Genomic DNA, 20,462 nt, shown 5'->3' with positions numbered 1-20,462 from the left:
TGAAGTTTGCAATCTCATCACACTCGAGCGCGACTCATGAGATATGATTGCAAACTTCACTGGATGAGATATAAATCATATTTGATAAAAAAAACCCATGAAATATCCTTTATGTATTAACCGTATGATTATGTGTCAGCAACCCCTTCCTCCAACCCCCCACATTTTGTTGTAAGGGGAGGCAATTCATGCAAATGGGTGATTTTATTTTAAATTTATTTAATTAAACAGTATTTTATCATAATTATGCTATACTAAAGCAGTCCAAAGCATGCATGGTGAGAGTGAGAAGGGTGAGATGCTGGAATTTTTTAATGGGGGGGGGGGGGGGGCAACTTAAATGAGGATACCTAAGATATTTTAAAGTACTAGAATAAACAACATACACCAAGTATATATTATATATACAGCAATCAACCCCAAAACACCAAGAGAACAAAAACAGAAAAATACACATAATTACATATGTATTAAAGTTTGAAGTAACTCAATTAAAACGATGTTGGCCTACCAAACAAAATAAACAATTGTTTAAATTTGTAATCTTTGGGGTGGGATTTAGCTAAGTCGATCGAGTGCTTGCCTGGTGTGTTTGTGTCGCAGGATTGAAGCACCTCAGTGGATCCATTCAACTGATTGGGTTTTCTTTCATTCCAACCAGGCACCACAACTGGTCAAGGAAGGAAATATTTTATTTAACGACACACTCAACACATTTTATTTATGGTTATATGGCGTCAGACATATGGTTAAGGACTACAACTGGTCAAAGGCCGTGGTATGTGCTTTCTTGTTTAGAATAGATCACCAACTTATGTTTTTTCCCCATGATGCATCATTCATGGATTTTATTTTCCGTAATCTTATTTACATCTAGGTCACATTCAAACTGTTTTAGTGATAATGACCCCATATGGTGAATTTGCTAAGAAATCGGTCGCCAAATTAAACTTTAATTTAGCCAAACAGCAAAAATGGTCGTATATCTATTAACAGAAAACAATTTTTTTCGAATAGATATTTTTTTGTGAATTAGTAATGAAATATATTTGTCAAATTAAATTTTAATTCACATTTGGCGATGGACAGCTTAAACCCTGATATACATGTGTGTGTGTGTGTGTGTGTGTGTGTGTGCACATGCATGTATGTATGCACGTGCACACCCTGCACACATTTTGTGCAATCACGTCCCCTGTTTACGTGGCAGGACAGATTCTATAATTGCTCCGAAAACATTGTTAATGTATGCCTATGAGTGAATGGAATCAGAAATAAGATGGATGATCGATGGTAATTCATGCGTATCCTCTTGGGAGGACAAACGACATGTAGTCGGCCGTCGCCCCCCAGCTGACTCGGTTGAGTTGAAACACGACGATCCATGCCACGATGACAACTGTTGATATGGTCGTTAGTATCATCGACCGGATCACATCTGAAACAGAAGAGGAAATCCATGCAATCAAATGTCTCACCTACAGGGTTTCTGACCAGAAGATATGGAGGGTAAAAGGAAGGAAGGAAATGGTTTATTTAACAACGTACTCAACACATTTTATTTACGGTTATATGGTGTCAGACATATGGTTAAGGACCACACAGATATTGAGGGAGGAAACCTGCTGTCGCCACTTCATGGGCTACTCTTTTCGATTAGCAGCAAGGGATCTTTTATATGCACCATCCCATAGACAGAATAGCACATACCACATCACTTGATGTACCAGTCTTGGTGCACTGGCTGGAGCAAGAAATAGCCCAATGGGCCCACTGATGGGGATCGATCCTAAACCGACCGCGCATCAAGCGAGCACTTTACCACTGAGATATGTCTCGCAACTGGAGGGTAAAATTACATGCCCTAAAGTCTTGCAAAGTAATAGGTATATTTTAATAAATTTTAAATATAATTTATTTTCTGGAAAAAGCCTGATTTACCATAAACGGATTTGGTGAATGAAGAAAAAACCTATTCTAAGAGTACTGTCAAAAGCAATACATGTCCCCTACCAGGTCTAACCAATTTTCACATTTTGTTCAAGGGCCACAACTGGGTAAAAGAAAAGGTTTGTATTTGTTTTTGATTATAGCCAGACCATGCATCAAGCGAGCACTTTACCACTGGGCTGTATCCCACCCTCTGAAAAATGAATAAAACACCATAAAAGTTGAAACTGATCTGCAACAGTACCTAGTAAAGCTATACACAAAATTTCTTGACATCTTTCTTTTAATTTCAAGAGTAAACACCACCTTGCACATCAATGAGAGCCCAAACAAGTAAATGCTAAAGTAGGTAGACTATCATTAAATAGATATTTACAAAATATTTACTTGTCAGTTTAATATGTAAGAAATAATCGACGAAAATAATTTTTATTCTATTTCCGACAGTACTATAGGGAGGGGTGGGATGTAGCCCAGTGGTAAAGCGTTCGCTTGATGCACAGTCGGTCTTGGATCGATCCCCATCAGTGGGCCCATTGGGCTATTTCTCGCTCCAGCCAATGCACCACGACTGGTATATTAAAGGTCATGGTATGTGTTATCCTGTCTGTGGGATGGTGTATATAAAAGATCCCTTGCTGCTAATCGAAAAGAGTAGCCCATGAAATGGTGACAGCAGGTTTCCTCTCTCGATATCTGTGTGGTCCTTAACCATATGTAAATAAAATGTGTTGAGTGAGTCATTAAATAAAACATTTCCTTCCTTCCTATCAACTAATGGTGTCATGATACACTGATGCATCATGGTACTACTGCTGACGATACAATACACGATACCTTAGCTTTTGTATCAATTTATATTTTTAATTCCTTATCGATCTACGAACACCAATTTCTACTGAAATGTATACTTATTATTAAATCTGTCGAGAAAAGACAGTGGAGTGGACAGAGGACATATTCCTGTTTATGTCAATGTGCTATGATGTGGTATGTCTATATCAAAACTATGTTTTAATCAATGTTTCACTTTTATTATGTTTATTTCTTATTTTTAACTCACTTCACTTAAGCTTCAACTTCTTGTTTTATGGGGAAAACACCACTAATGGGGTATCGTGATGCAAATCGTATCGTGGCTTATGCATCATGATACGTATCACATCGTGGCTTATGCATCGTGATACATATCAACCGTGGCTTATGTATCATGATACGAATCATATCGTGGCTTATATATCGTGATACATACAGACCATGGCTTATGTATCGTGATACGAATCATATCATGGCTTATGTATCGTGATACATACAGACCATGGTTTATGTATTGTGATAGGAATCATATCATGGCTTATGTATCGTAATACATACAGACCATGGCTTATGTATCGTGATATGAATCATATCATGGCTTATGTATCGTGATACATACAGACCATGGCTTATGTATCGTGATAGGAATCATATCATGGCTTATGTATCGTCATACATACAGACCATGGCTTATGTATAGTGATACGAATCATATCATGGCTTATGTATCGTGATACATACAGACCATGGCTTATGTATCGTGATAGGAATCATATCATGGCTTATGTATCGTGATACATACAGACCATGGCTTATGTATCGTGATAGGAATCATATCATGGCTTATGTATCGTGATAGGAATCATATCATGGCTTATGTATCATGATACGAATCATATCGTGGCTTATGTATCATGATAGGAATCATATCATGGCTTATGTATCATGATACGAATCATATCATGGCTTATGTATCGTGATACATACAGACCATGGCTTATGTATCGTGATAGGAATCATATCATGGCTTATGTATCGTCATACATACAGACCATGGCTTATGTATAGTGATACGAATCATATCATGGCTTATGTATCGTGATACATACAGACCATGGCTTATGTATCGTGATAGGAATCATATCATGGCTTATGTATCGTGATACATACAGACCATGGCTTATGTATCGTGATAGGAATCATATCATGGCTTATGTATCGTGATAGGAATCATATCATGGCTTATGTATCATGATACGAATCATATCGTGGCTTATGTATCATGATAGGAATCATATCATGGCTTATGTATCATGATACGAATCATATCATGGCTTATGTATCGTGATACATACAGACCATGGCTTATGTATCGTGATAGGAATTATATCATGGCTTATGTATCGTGATACATACAGACCATGGCTTATGTATCGTGATAGGAATCATATCATGGCTTATGTATCGTGATACATACAGACCATGGCTTATGTATCGTGATAGGAATCATATCATGGCTTATGTATCGTGATACATACAGACCATGGCTTATGTATCGTGATAGGAATCATATCATGGCTTATGTATCGTGATAGGAATCATATCATGGCTTATGTATCGTGATACATACAGACCATGGCTTATGTATCGTGATAGGAATCATATCATGGCTTATGTATCATGATAGGAATCATATCATGGCTTATGTATCGTGATAGGAATCATATCATGGCTTATGTATCGTGATAGGAATCATATCATGGCTTATGTATCGTGATACATACAGACCATGGCTTATGTATCGTGATAGGAATCATATCATGGCTTATGTATCGTGATAGGAATCATATCATGGCTTATGTATCGTGATACATACAGACCATGGCTTATGTATCGTGATAGGAATCATATCATGGCTTATGTATCATGATAGGAATCATATCATGGCTTATGTATCGTGATAGGAATCATATCATGGCTTATGTATCGTGATACATACAGACCATGGCTTATGTATCGTGATAGGAATCATATCATGGCTTATGTATCGTGATAGGAATCATATCATGGCTTATGTATCGTGATACATACAGACCATGGCTTATGTATCGTGATAGGAATCATATCATGGCTTATGTATCGTGATACATACAGACCATGGCTTATGTATCGTGATACGAATCGCATCGTGGCTTATGTATCGTGATACGAATCGCATCGTGGCTTATGTATCGTGATAGGTATCGTATCGTGAGGGTAGGTGTATCGTGACACCCCCTACTACCAACCCCTGTTCTGAATAAATAGCTGAGATAGCTTTGCCCAGAATATCGTGTCTGAATCATGTCTGAACCAATGCATGACAATCAAGTAAAACTGAAGCCCGGTGGACTGGTTACAACACAACACACTCACAAGTCTTCATCTGCTGCTGTTGCTCAAACGCCGGTTTTCGGAACGCCTCGTTGAAGAACCAGATCGAGTTGATAAACCACAGGAATGGCAGCACAGCAAAACCTCCTAAAATATTTCAACATGAGAATTATATTCACAAATTAGTGGATTCATGCTCACCAACTTACTGGTGCTTGTTAACAAGAAAACCTAGGGCTATATGTACCTAAGCAAATTGTCAATTTTGACAACTAGAAATTTTAAAAACAATTGTCTACTTGTTTCTCTTATTTTTTTTGGCAAAGTAATTTTCTATTTCATTACTTATGACAAGAAACACTGGGTTAGATGTTAGTTAGCGCATACTATCATTGTGTTTATTGTCTTAAGTATTGAAATAGAAATAGAAAATAAGGCAGAATATTTTTTCCTTTATGCAATGCTTGATATTATATTGAAAAATAACGGAGCATCTGCAATTTTTTAAGTTTAGTAGATAATTTAGCAATTTTTCAACTCGCATCGAGCTAGCTCTGAAACACTATACTTTGTTGATTACTATAATTACATGTACATTTCCATAGTACATTTGAGTAATAAAAGCCATAATTTTTGTTTAAAGGCACAGATTCTAGTTGTTATGCAGTGTAAAATATTTCTGGCTTTAACTCTCTAGTCATCCTGATTTTCTGAAAGTGCCATAACAAGGGTTCAAAACTGACAGAGCTGTAGCCCCCCCCCCCCCCCCCCCCCCCCCCCCCCCCCCCAACAATTATGAATCAAAAATAATATTGGTAGTAAATCTTAAGGCAGAGATGAATTTTACTTTTATAATGCAGTACATTGCATTTCAGGACATCTAGTTTTCAATATTTTATGGAGGAACTTACCCCCAAACCCCCTAGAAAATTTGCTTTGTGCCCTCAATCTCAGTAAGCCCCCCCCCCCACCCCCAATGTCAACTTTCTTTCACCATGCCCGATCACTATGCTGAATCTATCACTATGATTTCTTGCTCCTTACCTAAGTAATATTTTCGACACAACTCCAGCTTGTCTTCATTTTTCACTTTTCGCAGATCCATTTTATTTGTCTAAATAAAACACCTATAATAAATCACTATATAATTATTATAAGTTATAATTAATTTACAACATATCAGCAAATACAAATTTAAGTGTGTTTACAATGTGCATGTTTGTATATTTTGGTTACCAGATGTTTCGCCCCCCAGCCAGTTCACCCCCAGTTTGACCTGTTTGCCCCCAACTGTTTGCCTGTTCGCCCCCAAATATTTGTCAGTTCGCCCCCAACTTTTAGTCAGTTCGCCCCCAATGATTTGTTACTTTTAAACAATTATTGTACTGTTTCTTTAGAGGGATGTTAAAGTGTGTGTGTGTGTGTGTGTGTTTATTTTAGGTTTAGGCCAGCAGGAAATTGTTATGAACTTAAAAAGAATAACTGCCTTCCAAAAGCAAAACGTAATTACTTGGAAGTAACAGGGTTTACTTGGAAACCACAGGGTGGAAGTGAGAAAAAAGAAAGAAAAACACTTAAATACTGATACTCCATTTCACATAGTCACATCAGCGCATGCGCGACATAAAGTAACAGTCCCACGCTCACGGTACAGCGTAATAAACTAGTTGATTAATATTTTATGAAGGCGTGTTTTGTAGTAACCCTTTTATGTTTTGAATCTATCATGTCAAAACAATGATACACAAACGGATTTAGACAGAAACATTAATTGCCGCTAAAACAACACATGTCGTCTGTTGATAGAAAACATGGCTCAGACCGAAACGAAGTACTTGGAAGTAATTTTTTTGTACATAATTTTCATGTTGAATCCAACCATCTTTACACTTTCCTGGCATTGTAACAAAATATGTTTTATTACCGTCACTTTGAAAACTTTCGCTAGTACTGATTAAATGTTTTAACAGTAAACTCTTAATATTGTTCTACCGGAAATGTCTCACCGACTTGAACAAGTCATGTGCTTTCTGACTGGTCTTTAGTTCTAACAGTGTAACACAGAACAAACACGTATATCAGAACAGAACTTTATTACACTCAGGCGTAAGAGGTACATATATATTCCATGACTTTCCAGGATTTCCATGACCCGAACTGACTGGGGGCGAACTGGTACCTTTGTGGGGGTGAACTGGTTTTGCACTTGGGGGCGAACTGACATCCTATTTGGGGGCGAACAGACCTGGGGGCGAACTGGCTGGGGGGCGAAACGTCATGGATTTGTATGTTTGTCCACAGGTATCTAGACTATAGTATGTTTACAAGACTGAAGTACAGCGTGTTTCCTCCCTCAATATGTGTGTGGTCCTTAACCATATGTCAGACGTAATATAACTGTAAATAAAATGTGTTGAGTGCATCATTAAATAAAACATTCCCTTCCTTCCTTTCCTCTCTATTATTAACTAAAAAGAACCCCAAAACATATACTCCCAAACTTTCAAGACAGTGGACACGTTGACTGTGACTGAGGGAGTGGTGTGCAGGCAGTGTCTAAATAGGATCAGGCTAAAACGGCACCATTACCAAAACAGAACCATTTTTGTTGGTGAAAACGGAACCAATTTCATTGAATTTGGCTATAAATATAATGGCACCTCAATGTTTTGGCGAAAATGAAACCTTTTTTCTTTTCTTTTTTAAATATATAAATTTTTAAATATTTGTTGCCGTTTTGGCCAATGCTAGGTTCCGTTTTGTCCAATTTGGTTCCGTTTTCGCTTGGGGCCGTTTTGGCGAATCCATGACGTTTCGCACCCCAGCCAGGTCGCCCCCGGTCAGTTCGCACCCAGTTTGACCTGTTCTCCCCCAAATATTTGTCAGTTCGCCCCCAGTTAGTTGTTACTTTTAAACAATTATTGTACTGTTTCTTTAGAGGATGTTAAAGTGTGTTCGTGTGTGTGTTGTGTGTGTTTCTTTTCTTAGAGGGGAGGGGTTGTTGTCCTTCCACAATTTGGACTGATCATGAGTCATAAGAATTGTAATACGGGGTTATATTTTTTTTCAGATGTAATTAAACGTAGGATGCTGAATAAGCGTAGACACCGACCACAAACCACAAACCACATCATCAACATTTATTAAAACATCCATTCCTGCCAGATATGATCTGTTTTAAGAAGAAAGAAATAAAACAATGGCTAATCAGCTACATAACCTTGATGCTGATTATGCATATTCGGCTAACACCTAAGAGGGCTTTGAACAGCAATTCGATATGGCCTCTTCTGGTGAGCATTATTCTAACTGAGGGATTATTGCGGGGGTTCTTTTGGCCACTAATTAGTAACCATGGACGGAGGCCCGTGACAGGCGTGCGCTACAACAGCTTGTTCTGAATGTGCACGTAAAACCCTATGACCTGACCTGAACTTTATTACACTCAGGCCATTCCATGACCAATATAAAAATTTCATGACTTTCCAGGCCAGGAACATGGTATCAGGTCGTTTCGTAACCATACCGTTTCGTACCATACCAGTTCGTAACCAGATGAACATCGGCATACCAGTTCGTACCCACATTTGTACATGTTATTTCATGAAAAACAAAACAACAAAAATCCTAGCCAACTGCATTTTAATAATTAGCGATTAGAAATTGTCACGAAGAATCATGTCAAGCGAAGTCAGCTTATTTGTTGATATATTTCAAACACATAACATTTTTCTTTTTACATGACAAAAAACATTTTAGCTGACTGAAGCGTGACGAATTTTCGCACCGAGAGCTGTCCTCAGTTCAGCCAACGAATGTTCTTCCTACCGTTCGCAAACTATTTGATTGATGTTCGTCATGTCCATTTGGTTTAACGTGAAGCGCACAAACCAGTCTAGCGAATGTTTACTAAATATGTGTTAAAGCAAATGGATAAAATATTATATCGGACAATGTAGGCATTATTAGACCTAAAAGAAAGTCCACATTCCAAAAACATGGGATATCAGATCTTATTATATTTTTGTTATATGTGCGTGCGTGTGCGTGTATGAATGTTTTTGTTTTGAGCATATATACGTACGAAGAGAGGATCGGTCTTGCGAAATATTCCGATCGATATCCAAGACAAAAGAATTTCTCTTTGGCTACGAAAAGGTATGCTTTTTGGTTACGAAAAGGTATGCTTTTTGGTTACGAAACGGCATGCTTCAGTGATGCACAGCACATAATTGCTCATTTAATGCTTATAAAAGATACTGAGTGATTATTACAACAAATTTTTTGCTAAATGTTACAATATGTTTGTAATATAACATTATAACTGTGTATTTAAAAAAAATATGACATTATTTAATTGGTTACGAACTGGTATGCTAGTGGTTACGAACCGGTATGGTACGAACGAGTTTGGGTACGAAACGTCTAGAAACCCAGGAACATGACCCGAACTGACTGGGGGCGAACTGGTACCTTTGTAGAGGCGAACTGGTTATGCACGTGGGGGTGAACTGACATCCTATTTGGGGGCGAACATACCTGGGGCGAACTGGCTGGGGGGCGAAACGTCTGGTACCCGTTTTGGCAAGGGGACGTTTTGATGTTTTGACTAAAAGTAAAACCCGTTTGAATCATCTTTGATTTAACATTAATTATGGAACTGTAGTAATCAAAACATCAAGTGATGTTTTTGTTAAAACATTTTAATAACACAACTTACAGTTACACCAATCTGATACTTAGTCACAAATTATTTTAGTCATTTCTTTTCTTTCGAATAACTTCCGTCCAAAAACAAATTCACTACTTAATTAACTGGTGTACGACTTCATGTGACAATATATTGTTTGACGCATCAAAATGAAAGTATTCGGTGTCAAATCAAAATACGTTTGGAGGAAATAGTACTAAAACGCAGACCCATTAGTATGACTAAATGTCCTCGTTGGTGGACTTAAAGGTCCTATGTCAAAGTCGAAACTACAATATTTCGTCATTTTCACATTTATTTGTAATAAACAACTACAAATCAATCGATCCATAATTTTTCCATAATTAACCCTAGAATTATATATATTTTTTAAATGTTGCACTGGACGATAAAGGGGGTTTCCCGAAGTTTTTTGGGGCTAAATTCATTCATTCATTTGATCTTGTTTTCGTGCTTATATCCAATTAAGATTCAAGCATCTGTCTACACCGGCACGTGATCTTGCAACCCCCCCCCCCCCCCCCCGTCCTGGAGAAAATCCTCAAATTAGGGCAAAAACAATAGAAGGAATCGGGCAAAATCAGCTGGTCTGAACACTTTACACCATGTATTTCCATCTTTCTACCCACAGTATTATGTGTAATCCATGTAAAAATGGCAACCAAATATAGCTGTCTGGCAGTAGGCCTAATGTTAATATGAATATCCGTTGTAACTTAGATTCGGGCACTTTTGATTAATTCGGACAAAAGTCGGCCTGCCCCCATACAAAAATGGGAGCCCGTACGTCTATGCCGACACCTGCGCCCATGACAGGCGTGTGCTACAACAGCGTGTTCTGAATGTGCACATAAAACCCTATGACCTGACCTGACCAACCGTTGATTTATTAAGAACAACACTCTGCCTACACCGGATAATGTTTATTCCGGACTTCGGACTTTGAAATTCAATGTTGGAAGAAGGAAATGTTTTATTTAACGACACGCTCAACACATTGTATTTACGGTTATATGGCATCAGACATATGGTTAAGGACCACACAGATATTGAACGAGGAAACCTGCTGTCGCCACTTCATGGGCTACTCTTTTCAATTGGCGGCAAGGGATCTTTTATATGCACCATCCCTTAGACAGGATAGCACATACCACGGCCTTTGATGTACCAGTCGTGGTGCACTGGCTGGAGCGAGAAATAGCCCAATGGGCTCACCGACGGGGATCGATCCCAAACCGACCGCGCATCAAGCGAGTGCTTTACCACTGGGCTACATCTTGCCCCTTCAATGTTGGAAGAAAGACAGTATCAGATATACTAAAACGTAATGACCATTACCGGCAATTGTACGAGGACAATATTTCGATAGAGAGAAAACGCAGATATCGTTCAGGTTTATAGCCTCTATTAGAAACATACTTATCTGCCCAATCACTAAAAAAAATATTGCTTAGCCTTGCTTTCATATATATGTCTTACACATTGTCCAAACGTTTGGGTAATATGACGTTTTTGTTACGTTGGTATTTTCTGATCACTATTGCATTCATATTATTGCAAGAACCGTAACTCTGGACGAACTCTGTCTACACCGGCACTCTGCCTAAACCGGCATATTTCATCGGTCCCTAGTGAACCCAGTTTAGACAGTCAACTGTTCTTCATCCATAGCTCGCTACCGTCTTTTATTTATTTATTACAGCATGATAATTATAATCGCAATATGTGACTAAATATCGTCAATGAAAATTACAACAATCGAAAGTTTATGATTTATATATGAAATTGGTAACAAGTAGTCACTAATTTATTGCATTATTATTATTTTTTTATTTTTTATTAAAAAATACTGACGCTCTTACTGATTCTTGTTTTTAGTATCATTATTTGCTTTTTGGAATATTCCGGTCGGGCGCTTCCGGTCAGAGTTGCTTGGACGTCGGCTGGTGTGTCTTCGACATGGCTGAGTATCTGGCTTCCATTTTTGGAACAGAAAAAGACAAGTATATATACATAGATAACTTTTACTACTAAGCTTGGTTGATTGATTTTCTTCATTGATCTTTATTTTTACTGTTCAGTCTGATCTTTCTTTATAATTATGAGCATTGTTCAATGTTCAAATGTGCTCATATCACGAAATTACACGGCCATTCTTTTGTTTTTAGCGTCATTGTTACATTTTTTGTTTTGCCGTTTAGAGGTTGTTTTGTGTGTGTGATCTGTTTTGCTGTTAAGGGCCATTTATGATTTAATAAATGAGTCTCAGAGAGATCATGCCTATTCAGTTATTAATTGTTATGATTGTAGTTTGAGACAGTGGAATCAGAAGAAAAAGTTATATTAAGCAGTCTATTATATACTATTGTTATCCTAAATTACATTCAAGCTAACAATAAAACCTGAGTATTATGCATGCAGAAAGAATATCTTACATTTAGCCATTAACTCATATTAATTCCAATCAATTTATTTGAAATATAATGATAATAATCAACCTGAATGTAAAACAAAATCATATTAGTAAGCAAAAGTGTCTTGGACTTCATTATTATGTAATAAATCGTATAATAACCCATAGCTTTTTTTGCATATATGCACGATTCCACATTTCAGGGTTTTTTGGGTCATTTGTTTCTGAATTATTTACGATGACAAACAATTTGGTTCTTATTTTTTTTAAAAGAAGAAAATATGAATTTAACAACGGTCACCTGAAATATGCAAAAAACCAGTTTTTTTGGCATATTTACAATCAAATAACCTTTTCGCAATCAAAAAACCTCACAAAAACCATAATTCTGCCAAAATCGTATCCAATAAGTTTTTTTTTATATACTTTATTGACAGTTTATCAATATTATATGATTTACAATTTATATGAAGCACAAATATTGTTGTCAGTCCTAAACATATGCATACGTCCGTTTCCGACTTGTTTGTAAAATGCGGAACAGGACTGATTTTAGGGTCCGACTATTTACCCCCAAAATACACCCAAGACACGTATTGGATGAGCAGCTTTCGGGATTGTACTATACGAAATAATGAACAGGTGTGTTTCGAACAATAGCTATTGCTTTAGTGACGTTTTTTTTAGTGTAAATATACCAAAAACCCGCTTTACAATATTTACAATAAAAAACCCATTTCCCAATCAAAAAAACCTCACAAATGCGGGACAGAACAGATTTTATAGTTTAAGAAGCGCCAATCACAATTAACAGGTGTGTTTCGAACAATAGCTATTGCTTTACTGACATTTTTTCTTTGAGAAAAAGTTTTTTGAGTGTAAATATACCAAAAATCCGCTTTACAATATTTACAATAAAAAAAAAAAACATTTCCCAATCAAAAAACCTCACAAAAGCGGGACAGAACAGATTTTAGAGTTTATGAAGCTCCAATCACAATTAACAGGTGTGTTTCGAACAATAGCTATTGAGTTCAGGCACGCCTACTTCAGATTTAGCCTCTGACTTCGCCAGTGACCAACTCCGGAGCAAGGGGGGGGGGGGGTGGATATGGGACTGAATATTATAAAACGACCTCTTATATACCTGGATTATCTACTCAATTTTAAGACCCAAGCTAACTGAAGGATGTAACCATGTAACAAAGTTCAGCTACATCCTTTGTTGTTTTGTTTTGTTTTTAATCTTTTCGAATGAGTAGGTCGTTGGTCTACTGACATTTGATGTTTCAGAAACTCTAAAATCACAAACATTTTTTATCTTTCCGGTGAGATCTATCATGGGTGGCGAATGAGTAGGTCGTCTGTGTATTCACTTTTGATGTTTCATAAAGTGTTTTTCGAACAATAGGTAAGCAGACAAAGTATATAAAAAGAACTTATTGGATAAGATTTTGGCAGAATTAATGTTTTTGTGAGGTTTTTTGATTGGGAAATGTTTTTTTTTTTATTGTAAATATTGTAAAGCGGGTTTTTGGTATATTTACACTCAAAAAACTTTTTCCCAAAAAAAAAACGTCAGTAAAGCAATACCTATTGTTCGAAACACACATGTTAATTGTAATTGGAGCTTCATAAACTCTGAAATCTGTTCTGTCCCGCATTTGTGAGGTTTTTTGATTGGGAAATGGGTTTTTTATTGTAAATATTGTAAAGCAGGTTTTTGGTATATTTACACTCAAAAAAATGTCACTAAAGCAATAGCTATTGTTCGAAACACACCTGTTCATTATTTCATATAGTACAATCCCGAAAGCTGCTCATCCAATACGTATTTTGGGGGTATCTTGAGGGTAAATAGTCGGACCCTAAAATCAGTCCTGTTCCGCATTTTACAAACAAGGCGGAAATGGACGTATGCATATGTTTAGGACTGACAACAATATTTGTGCTTCATATAAATTGTAAATCATATAATATTGATAAACTGTCAAAGTATATAAAAAAAAACCTTATTGGATACGATTTTAAGCAGAATTATGGTTTTTGTGAGGTTTTTTGATTGCGAAAAGGTTTTTTGGTTGTAAATATGCCAAAAACCGGGTTTTTGGCATATTTCGGGTGACCCCTTAACAACAACAGTCAGGACACATGCATGGCTGTTAACTGTCTGTCGTCAGAGAAATTGTGGAAATTATTTTTTCAGTCTTTTCAGTTTTTTCTTCTTCTTTTTTTAAAATGAGAATCACTTAGGCCGTTTTCGGTTTCCGTAATGTCAACCCGATCACTTCGACCGTTTTCTTTGCCCCACTGACCCCCCCCCCCCCCCCCTTTAGGTACCTATCGGATGGGTATAATCTACCATACATTTTGGGGCCGATGAACGGCCCCATTCCCCTAACGTAAATTCCCAATCCAATATCAAACCTTTTCCCAATTACGACCCAACAGTTTCCCAGTAAAGATTCCCAAAGTTGCTCTTATTGCGTATACTTGAACTCATACTTTTTTTTAAAAATTTAGCTAATTGTATATTTAAAAAAAAAAAACCTGACATCGAACAAGTTTCGTTTTGGTTTTCCGATCGATTACGAACAAGTCTGACCTGGATATGCAAATTAGTCTGTTGTGTCATAGTTTTTAGTAATAATGCCTACATTGTCTGATATAATACAGTTTTGGTAGAAGAATACAACTTTTTGTTTTAATTCATCCATTTGCGTTAACACATATTTGGGATCTATCGCAACACGTCCAATCCACTATTTACATAGTCCGAACGGACGTAGAAAGTAAAGTATTGACTTAATGTGCACCTGCACTATCATTTGCTGTGCTATTTTAAGCAGACGATCTTATTTTGTAAAAAGGTGTGTATATATGTTTCGTACTTTTTTTTCAAATATTTTATTGTTATTATTTAAAAATAAATAAATGATTTTTGGTGTGGTTTTTGTAATTAACTCTTTTCATTCTGCAACCCACATGTGAATGTGACCTCCAATATCTGAGAATTTCTGGAAATGCATGTGGGAATTCGCTGTTTACTATAAATTGCCATAAAATATTTATTTATCAAGTTATATATATAAATGAAAATACCATTTTGTTTGGAATTGAATGCCCTTTATAACTGTGTACTTTATTATAAATTTTATGCAATATTTATATTTTATTATATATATTATATACCATAATATGGTAGTAAAATTTTTTTAAATTGTGTTGATGTCAAAATATCTGAATGAAAACATGCTAAAAGAGGTGATTTGTCAGTGTATTAATTATAGGCAATTCAATTATCTACATTATGATGTAAAAATATCTAAGATACACCAATAAATAATGGAGTTATAATAAATTCAAGTCGACGTGTCAAAAGTGCCTATACTCCAAGCAAACGATTCACATCACATCATTATGATCCAAAATAATAAAACTTCACTGAATTCATTCATGGTAAGACAAATAATTTATTATACACTTACTGATCAAAACATGTATCCAGGTTGATTTTCCAAGAGCACATACACACTATTTACACTGCAATAATCCATGGAATTGTCAAAAAAAAGAAGAAAGAAAAAAAGTTCAGGCGAGTATTCAAATGAAAATATATACAGGTTTGTCACTTGATATGTACACAAATGTTTTGACAGCAGTTCAGGCACTGTAACATCTCATAATGTGCTTGGACTGGCATTCAACATGCACAGGAATCTGACATTGCACACATCCAAAATTTGTAGCTCCTGGCCTCTGCCCCTTTCCTGATGCCGCTAATGAACACTCTCGACACACTTTTCTTTTTGTGAAAATTTTTTCAACCTTGTGTTCTAGCACTGGCCTTTCAATGTTACACACTTTGACAGCCTTTTTTGCCCTGCTGTTACCAATAAGTTCCTCAGATAAGTCTTCGATAAAATCCTGGAAGTTGGGCCAGCGATTCATCGATAGTATCGGATGTTCATCCTTGGCACATATGTATGCATTATGTGCGCATGACATGGCCAGGCTGAAAAATATACGCCTCCACCACTTGCGAGATCGATGATTTATCATGTAGTAGTGAATCATCTGGTCCATGCGATCTACACCTCCCATATTCATCTGGTAGTCACTGATGAGTGATGGCGTTGTGACGTTCACTTTTTGGCGGACGTTGTTTCTTCTGGATACGATTCCAGTATCATCCGGATAATGAAAATTTGAAAGGAAGAGAACAGGTTTGGTATCTTGCCAAATGCAGTATGTCAGTTCATCTTTCTGAGCTAACTTGAATTCATGCTTTTGAAGCTTTGTATTCTTCGGCAAAAGTCTGTTTGGTAGTCCTTTTCGGTTTGCCCTGACTGTTCCGCAAGCATGGATTCCATGTACATGCAAATCGTGAAACAGTTCAATTCCTGTATAGTAGTTGTCCATGTAAATACAAGCGTTAGTTCCAAACAATGGCGTGCACAAATCCATGACAACACAGTGTGACAGACCTTTCTCCTGGACTCCGTTATCTTTTCCGGTATAAATTTGGAAGTTGTACAAATAACCAGTGTCTGCTTCGCACACCGACCAAATTTTCACTCCCCATTTGATGGGTTTTGCAGGCATGTACTGTCGAAATCCCAATCTGCCTTTGAATTTGACCATACTCTCGTCCAAAGAAAACTGTCCGTATGGCATGTAAACAGACTGGAATTTTTCATTCAGATAGTTTACAAACCATCTGATCTTGAAAAGTTGTCGGCATTTCTATCTCCTTGGGGTCCCAATTCTTCATTATTCTGTAGATGCAGATAACGCCACAACAAGTTAAAAGTATCCCTTGGCATGATGTGGTTGTAATTAGTTTTGAACAAAAACTTTCCAACACGCCAATAGTCATTTCTGGCAGGCAACCTCAGTATTCCCATCCCAAAACACAATCCAATGAATGATTTCATTTCCGGAATGTCTGTTGGTCTATAATGAGGGGCGTAGGTTGGTGGGGGATTTTTGTCTCGTTCTTGTTCGGCATAAATGTTTGTCTCGGTCACAATGTGTTGCCACATGTTCAAGTCCCAAAAAAGTTCAAAATAATCCAGTGCACCGGCTTCTTCTGGATGGACACAAAGCAGACCCGCCCTCTTTCTGAATAGGTTTGCTTTTGCCCTCTGAGAAAATTCCTCGTAAATCCATTCCTCGTGGAAACCATCAAAATCGCAGTTTTCTTCATCGCCGTCGGTATCAGATTCAAACATCTCGTGTATCCACTCTTCATTTGCGTCTATCACAGTAAATCTATCGCCTACATAATCGTTTTCTGCTTCAATGTCACTCCCGTCGCTAGATGCATCCGCCATGACAGTTTTTTAAACAAAAAAATCGCGAAAAAATTCGATAAAAACTACGATATCTACCAACAAAACAATACTTTTCTCAGTTTAAAAATGGCGGTAAGCCGGAAGGAAGTGTGCTCTATTACCTACCGCGTGGAATTGTGGGATAACTTCCGTGGATATAAATAGATAAGGGACATCCCAAGGAATTCCCAAACTACACATGTATGCGTATCCCGAATGAAAAGTAGTATTACGCATGAGTGCGTATGCCGAATGAAAAGAGTTAAAAACCTGCAAAAAACGTTACTACAGTAGTTGTAAATTAAGTGAAAAAACCCCAACTTTAATTTAAATGTGCTACTCACTCCCTTTGAAGTAATGGCCGTACCCGATGTCACATCATATGATGAACAGCACGTGCGAGTTTGAACACTGTTACAATGTAATAGTTCTGCTGGGAGAGATTAGATTGTGTATTATAGATGTTGAAACTTAATAAAGTTGATCCGGTCAAATATAACATTTACCGACCAGCGGTATGTTACTTCTTTATTATTTATGATTGAATAATGGGATCATTCGAGAACTACGCAACGTGCACTAAGGAGTGTGGGAATTATTGGATGTGACAAAACATAATTGGGGTGGGGGGGGGGTTGTGGTGGTGGTGGTTATTGTGCAACGTAATGTTAATTCATAATGTAAAATGCAACCAGTCATTGCCATTTTATTTTAACATATATGTATTACTAAAGACCCCAAAGTAAAATATGACACGGTCACAAAACGTTACAAGGGGAGAGGGGTATTGAAACTGCAAGATTTTGTATTGTTAAATGACACAAAGATCAACAAAGGACTATTCAATGTGAGCGTAATGCAGTATCAGACATTGGCTTTTACCTCAATTTTTAACGACCCCCTCCCATAATGAATTTGCAATAACACAAGGGCCACCCGATGTAAATGTATTTGAATATTTGATTTGCCGTCCATCAGCTAGCAGTCAAGCCGGGAAATTTTTACTTTTTCGCTTATTAATAACTTTAAAAAGGTTCCTGTCATATCCCACTACACAAGTGGGCCCCCCCCCCCCCCCCCCCAATACAAAATCCTGCCTAGGCCACTGCTATTTCAATTAATATAGGTTCACTGCAGAACCCATCAAATTAATGTTTTTATCCAATAAAATAAATAACAGGGTGTGGGATGGGAGAAATACATATTTAAAGTGGACTACAATTGTCATATAAAACATTACCATTTTGAATGCCCTGTACCTTGAAATTTCAGTCCCGACATTTTACTTTTGTTAACAGCCATGCACATGTTTCCCATGCTCTTTGACAATACTTGATGTCCATACAGAGAGGCAGTATGTTTATACCCATTATGCTTAATTAGTTTGTAAAATATAATATTTTGTAATATATTCTTAAAACAATTACAACACTCATATGTAATTTACAAATGGATCGTGTGTACCTTTTACTAAAATAGGGACAGAAAAATGTGTCATAAATTCTGTAATCGAATATATGAAATAAAAGGAAAGTCTAATAACAGGGGGGATGAAAGGTTTCAGCTGGATGCCAAAAATTTATTGGCAAATTTTATCAGAAAATGTGCATCCCAGTTCAAGTAACGTAGTTAAACAGAATTATAGTTTTTTTAAAATAGCTACACACCTACAAACGACACATTGTTTTTTTAATTAGCTTTTTTTTCTTCACGAATTTGTAACTTGGACATATCTTAGCCAAATTCAACTTTAAATTCTTAAACCTACTTGTTGATCTGGCATGCAATCATATGACACGTACCAAATGTTAATTCATGTTCCTCCATTTTAATACAATTTCTATGAGTCAAGTGGACCCGATATCAGGCATATTAAGGAATAAATAAAATGACTAAGTACAAAATTAATGGTTTTAAGGGTTTGTAAAGTTTTGTATTAAGATACAAGTTTACTAATTTGTAGGGCTAGCTCTTGGTGATCAGAAACCTTTGCCAAATTATTAAAAAAAGAGAAAAACCTATAACCATTTTTCAACAAAATATCAATTATTACACATTGTTTTCGCCATACAGTGTTCGAGATTAACAGTATTCCGATATCCCGCGAATACCAGATTTTAATTCTGGATACCAGACTTCAAGAACCCAGTATCCCACCAGGATACCACATAATGTTGTGTTTTTTAATCCTGAGTTTATATTTTTCGTTGAAACAGTGTAAGACATCATTTACTGGTGAAGTTAACCAATGTTACGCTGTAACAATATCTCCCCCAACTCGTACCTAGTCTAATGCTACACTGGAACAATAGCGGTATAGCAAAAGACTGAGAACTGCTAAGTCGCTATTGTTTTTTGGGGGGATGTTTCCTTCCAATTTAAGTGTCACTTAATTAGGCCTAGTAATTCCAAAGTTGATAAAAACACTGAAATGGCAAGTAGCCATTATAAAATGTTTTTTCAACCGATATAGCCTTTTTTCATTTATTAAAATTAAAATTGGCTTGCTTGATATTTGAATATCAGGTAACTGTATCCAAAAGTGGGATACTAAATTCTCAGGTGGGATACCAGATTTTGAAATGTTAGTATCCAAATGGGATACTGCCCCCCCAATTTTTAATCTCGAACACTGCCATATTAAAATAAAATTTGCCAGTTGTTCCTAAAATTCGCAGTTAGTGAATTTGGCGAGTGGCAGAGCTAGCCCTGTATTGTTAATTAAACAACTTCCAAATTGTGAAGCAATGTTTCACAAATAAACAACAGACAACAAACTGAATGTTGACTGCACGAATCGTGCATGAGAAAACTAAAATTAATGAAGTTAAAAGCCTAACATAGTTAGGGACATTGACAGTAT

The 20,462-nt window shown here is 36.7% G+C and overlaps 2 protein-coding genes across 4 annotated transcripts in view; one reads left to right on the top strand and one right to left on the bottom strand.

Moving 5' to 3' along the window:
• Window positions 1–317: 317 nt before the first annotated feature.
• LOC121386507 (gamma-secretase subunit pen-2-like) lies at window positions 318–10,007 on the bottom strand. Of its 2 annotated transcripts, none has more exons than XM_041517427.1 (4): window positions 9,860–10,007; window positions 6,184–6,266; window positions 5,182–5,286; window positions 318–1,438 (listed from the first exon to the last, which is right to left on the bottom strand). In XM_041517427.1, exons 2-4 carry the CDS (start codon window positions 6,242–6,244, stop codon window positions 1,299–1,301), a joined length of 306 nt encoding a protein of 101 aa, XP_041373361.1. In that variant the 5' UTR covers window positions 6,245–6,266; window positions 9,860–10,007; the 3' UTR covers window positions 318–1,298. The 2 variants fall into 2 exon arrangements, with proteins under 2 accessions (XP_041373361.1, XP_041373362.1); XM_041517428.1 differs by having other exon boundaries at window positions 6,184–6,253; window positions 9,860–9,991.
• A 1,742-nt stretch (window positions 10,008–11,749) lies between these two features.
• Window positions 11,750–20,462, top strand: part of LOC121386225 (splicing factor U2AF 35 kDa subunit-like) — a 34,419-nt gene continuing 25,706 nt past the window's right edge. For both annotated transcript variants that reach the window (XM_041517057.1, XM_041517056.1), the window contains exon 1: window positions 11,750–11,853. In XM_041517057.1, the coding sequence (XP_041372991.1) occupies window positions 11,810–11,853 (44 nt within the window). In that variant the 5' untranslated portion in view covers window positions 11,750–11,809. The remainder of the gene's footprint in view (window positions 11,854–20,462) is intronic.

This window comes from Gigantopelta aegis, chromosome 12, assembly GCF_016097555.1.
Source record: "Gigantopelta aegis isolate Gae_Host chromosome 12, Gae_host_genome, whole genome shotgun sequence".
NCBI classification, from domain to species: Eukaryota; Metazoa; Mollusca; class Gastropoda; order Neomphalida; family Peltospiridae; genus Gigantopelta; species Gigantopelta aegis.
The sequence above is the reverse complement of the archived record's forward strand: the minus strand, read 5'-3'. Positions and strand labels throughout refer to the sequence as shown.

Excerpts from the sequence above, each read along its gene's own strand:
- LOC121386507 (XM_041517427.1), bottom strand. The coding sequence starts at position 6,244 with ATGGATCTGCGAAAAGTGAAAAATGAAGACAAGCTGGAGTTGTGTCGA. Across the intron at positions 5,287-6,183 it reads GTGTCGAAAATATTACTTAG|GAGGTTTTGCTGTGCTGCCA; the intron begins GTAAGGAGCAAG and ends GAAATATTTTAG. Across the intron at positions 1,439-5,181 it reads ACAGCAGCAGATGAAGACTT|ATGTGATCCGGTCGATGATA; the intron begins GTGAGTGTGTTG and ends CTTCTGTTTCAG.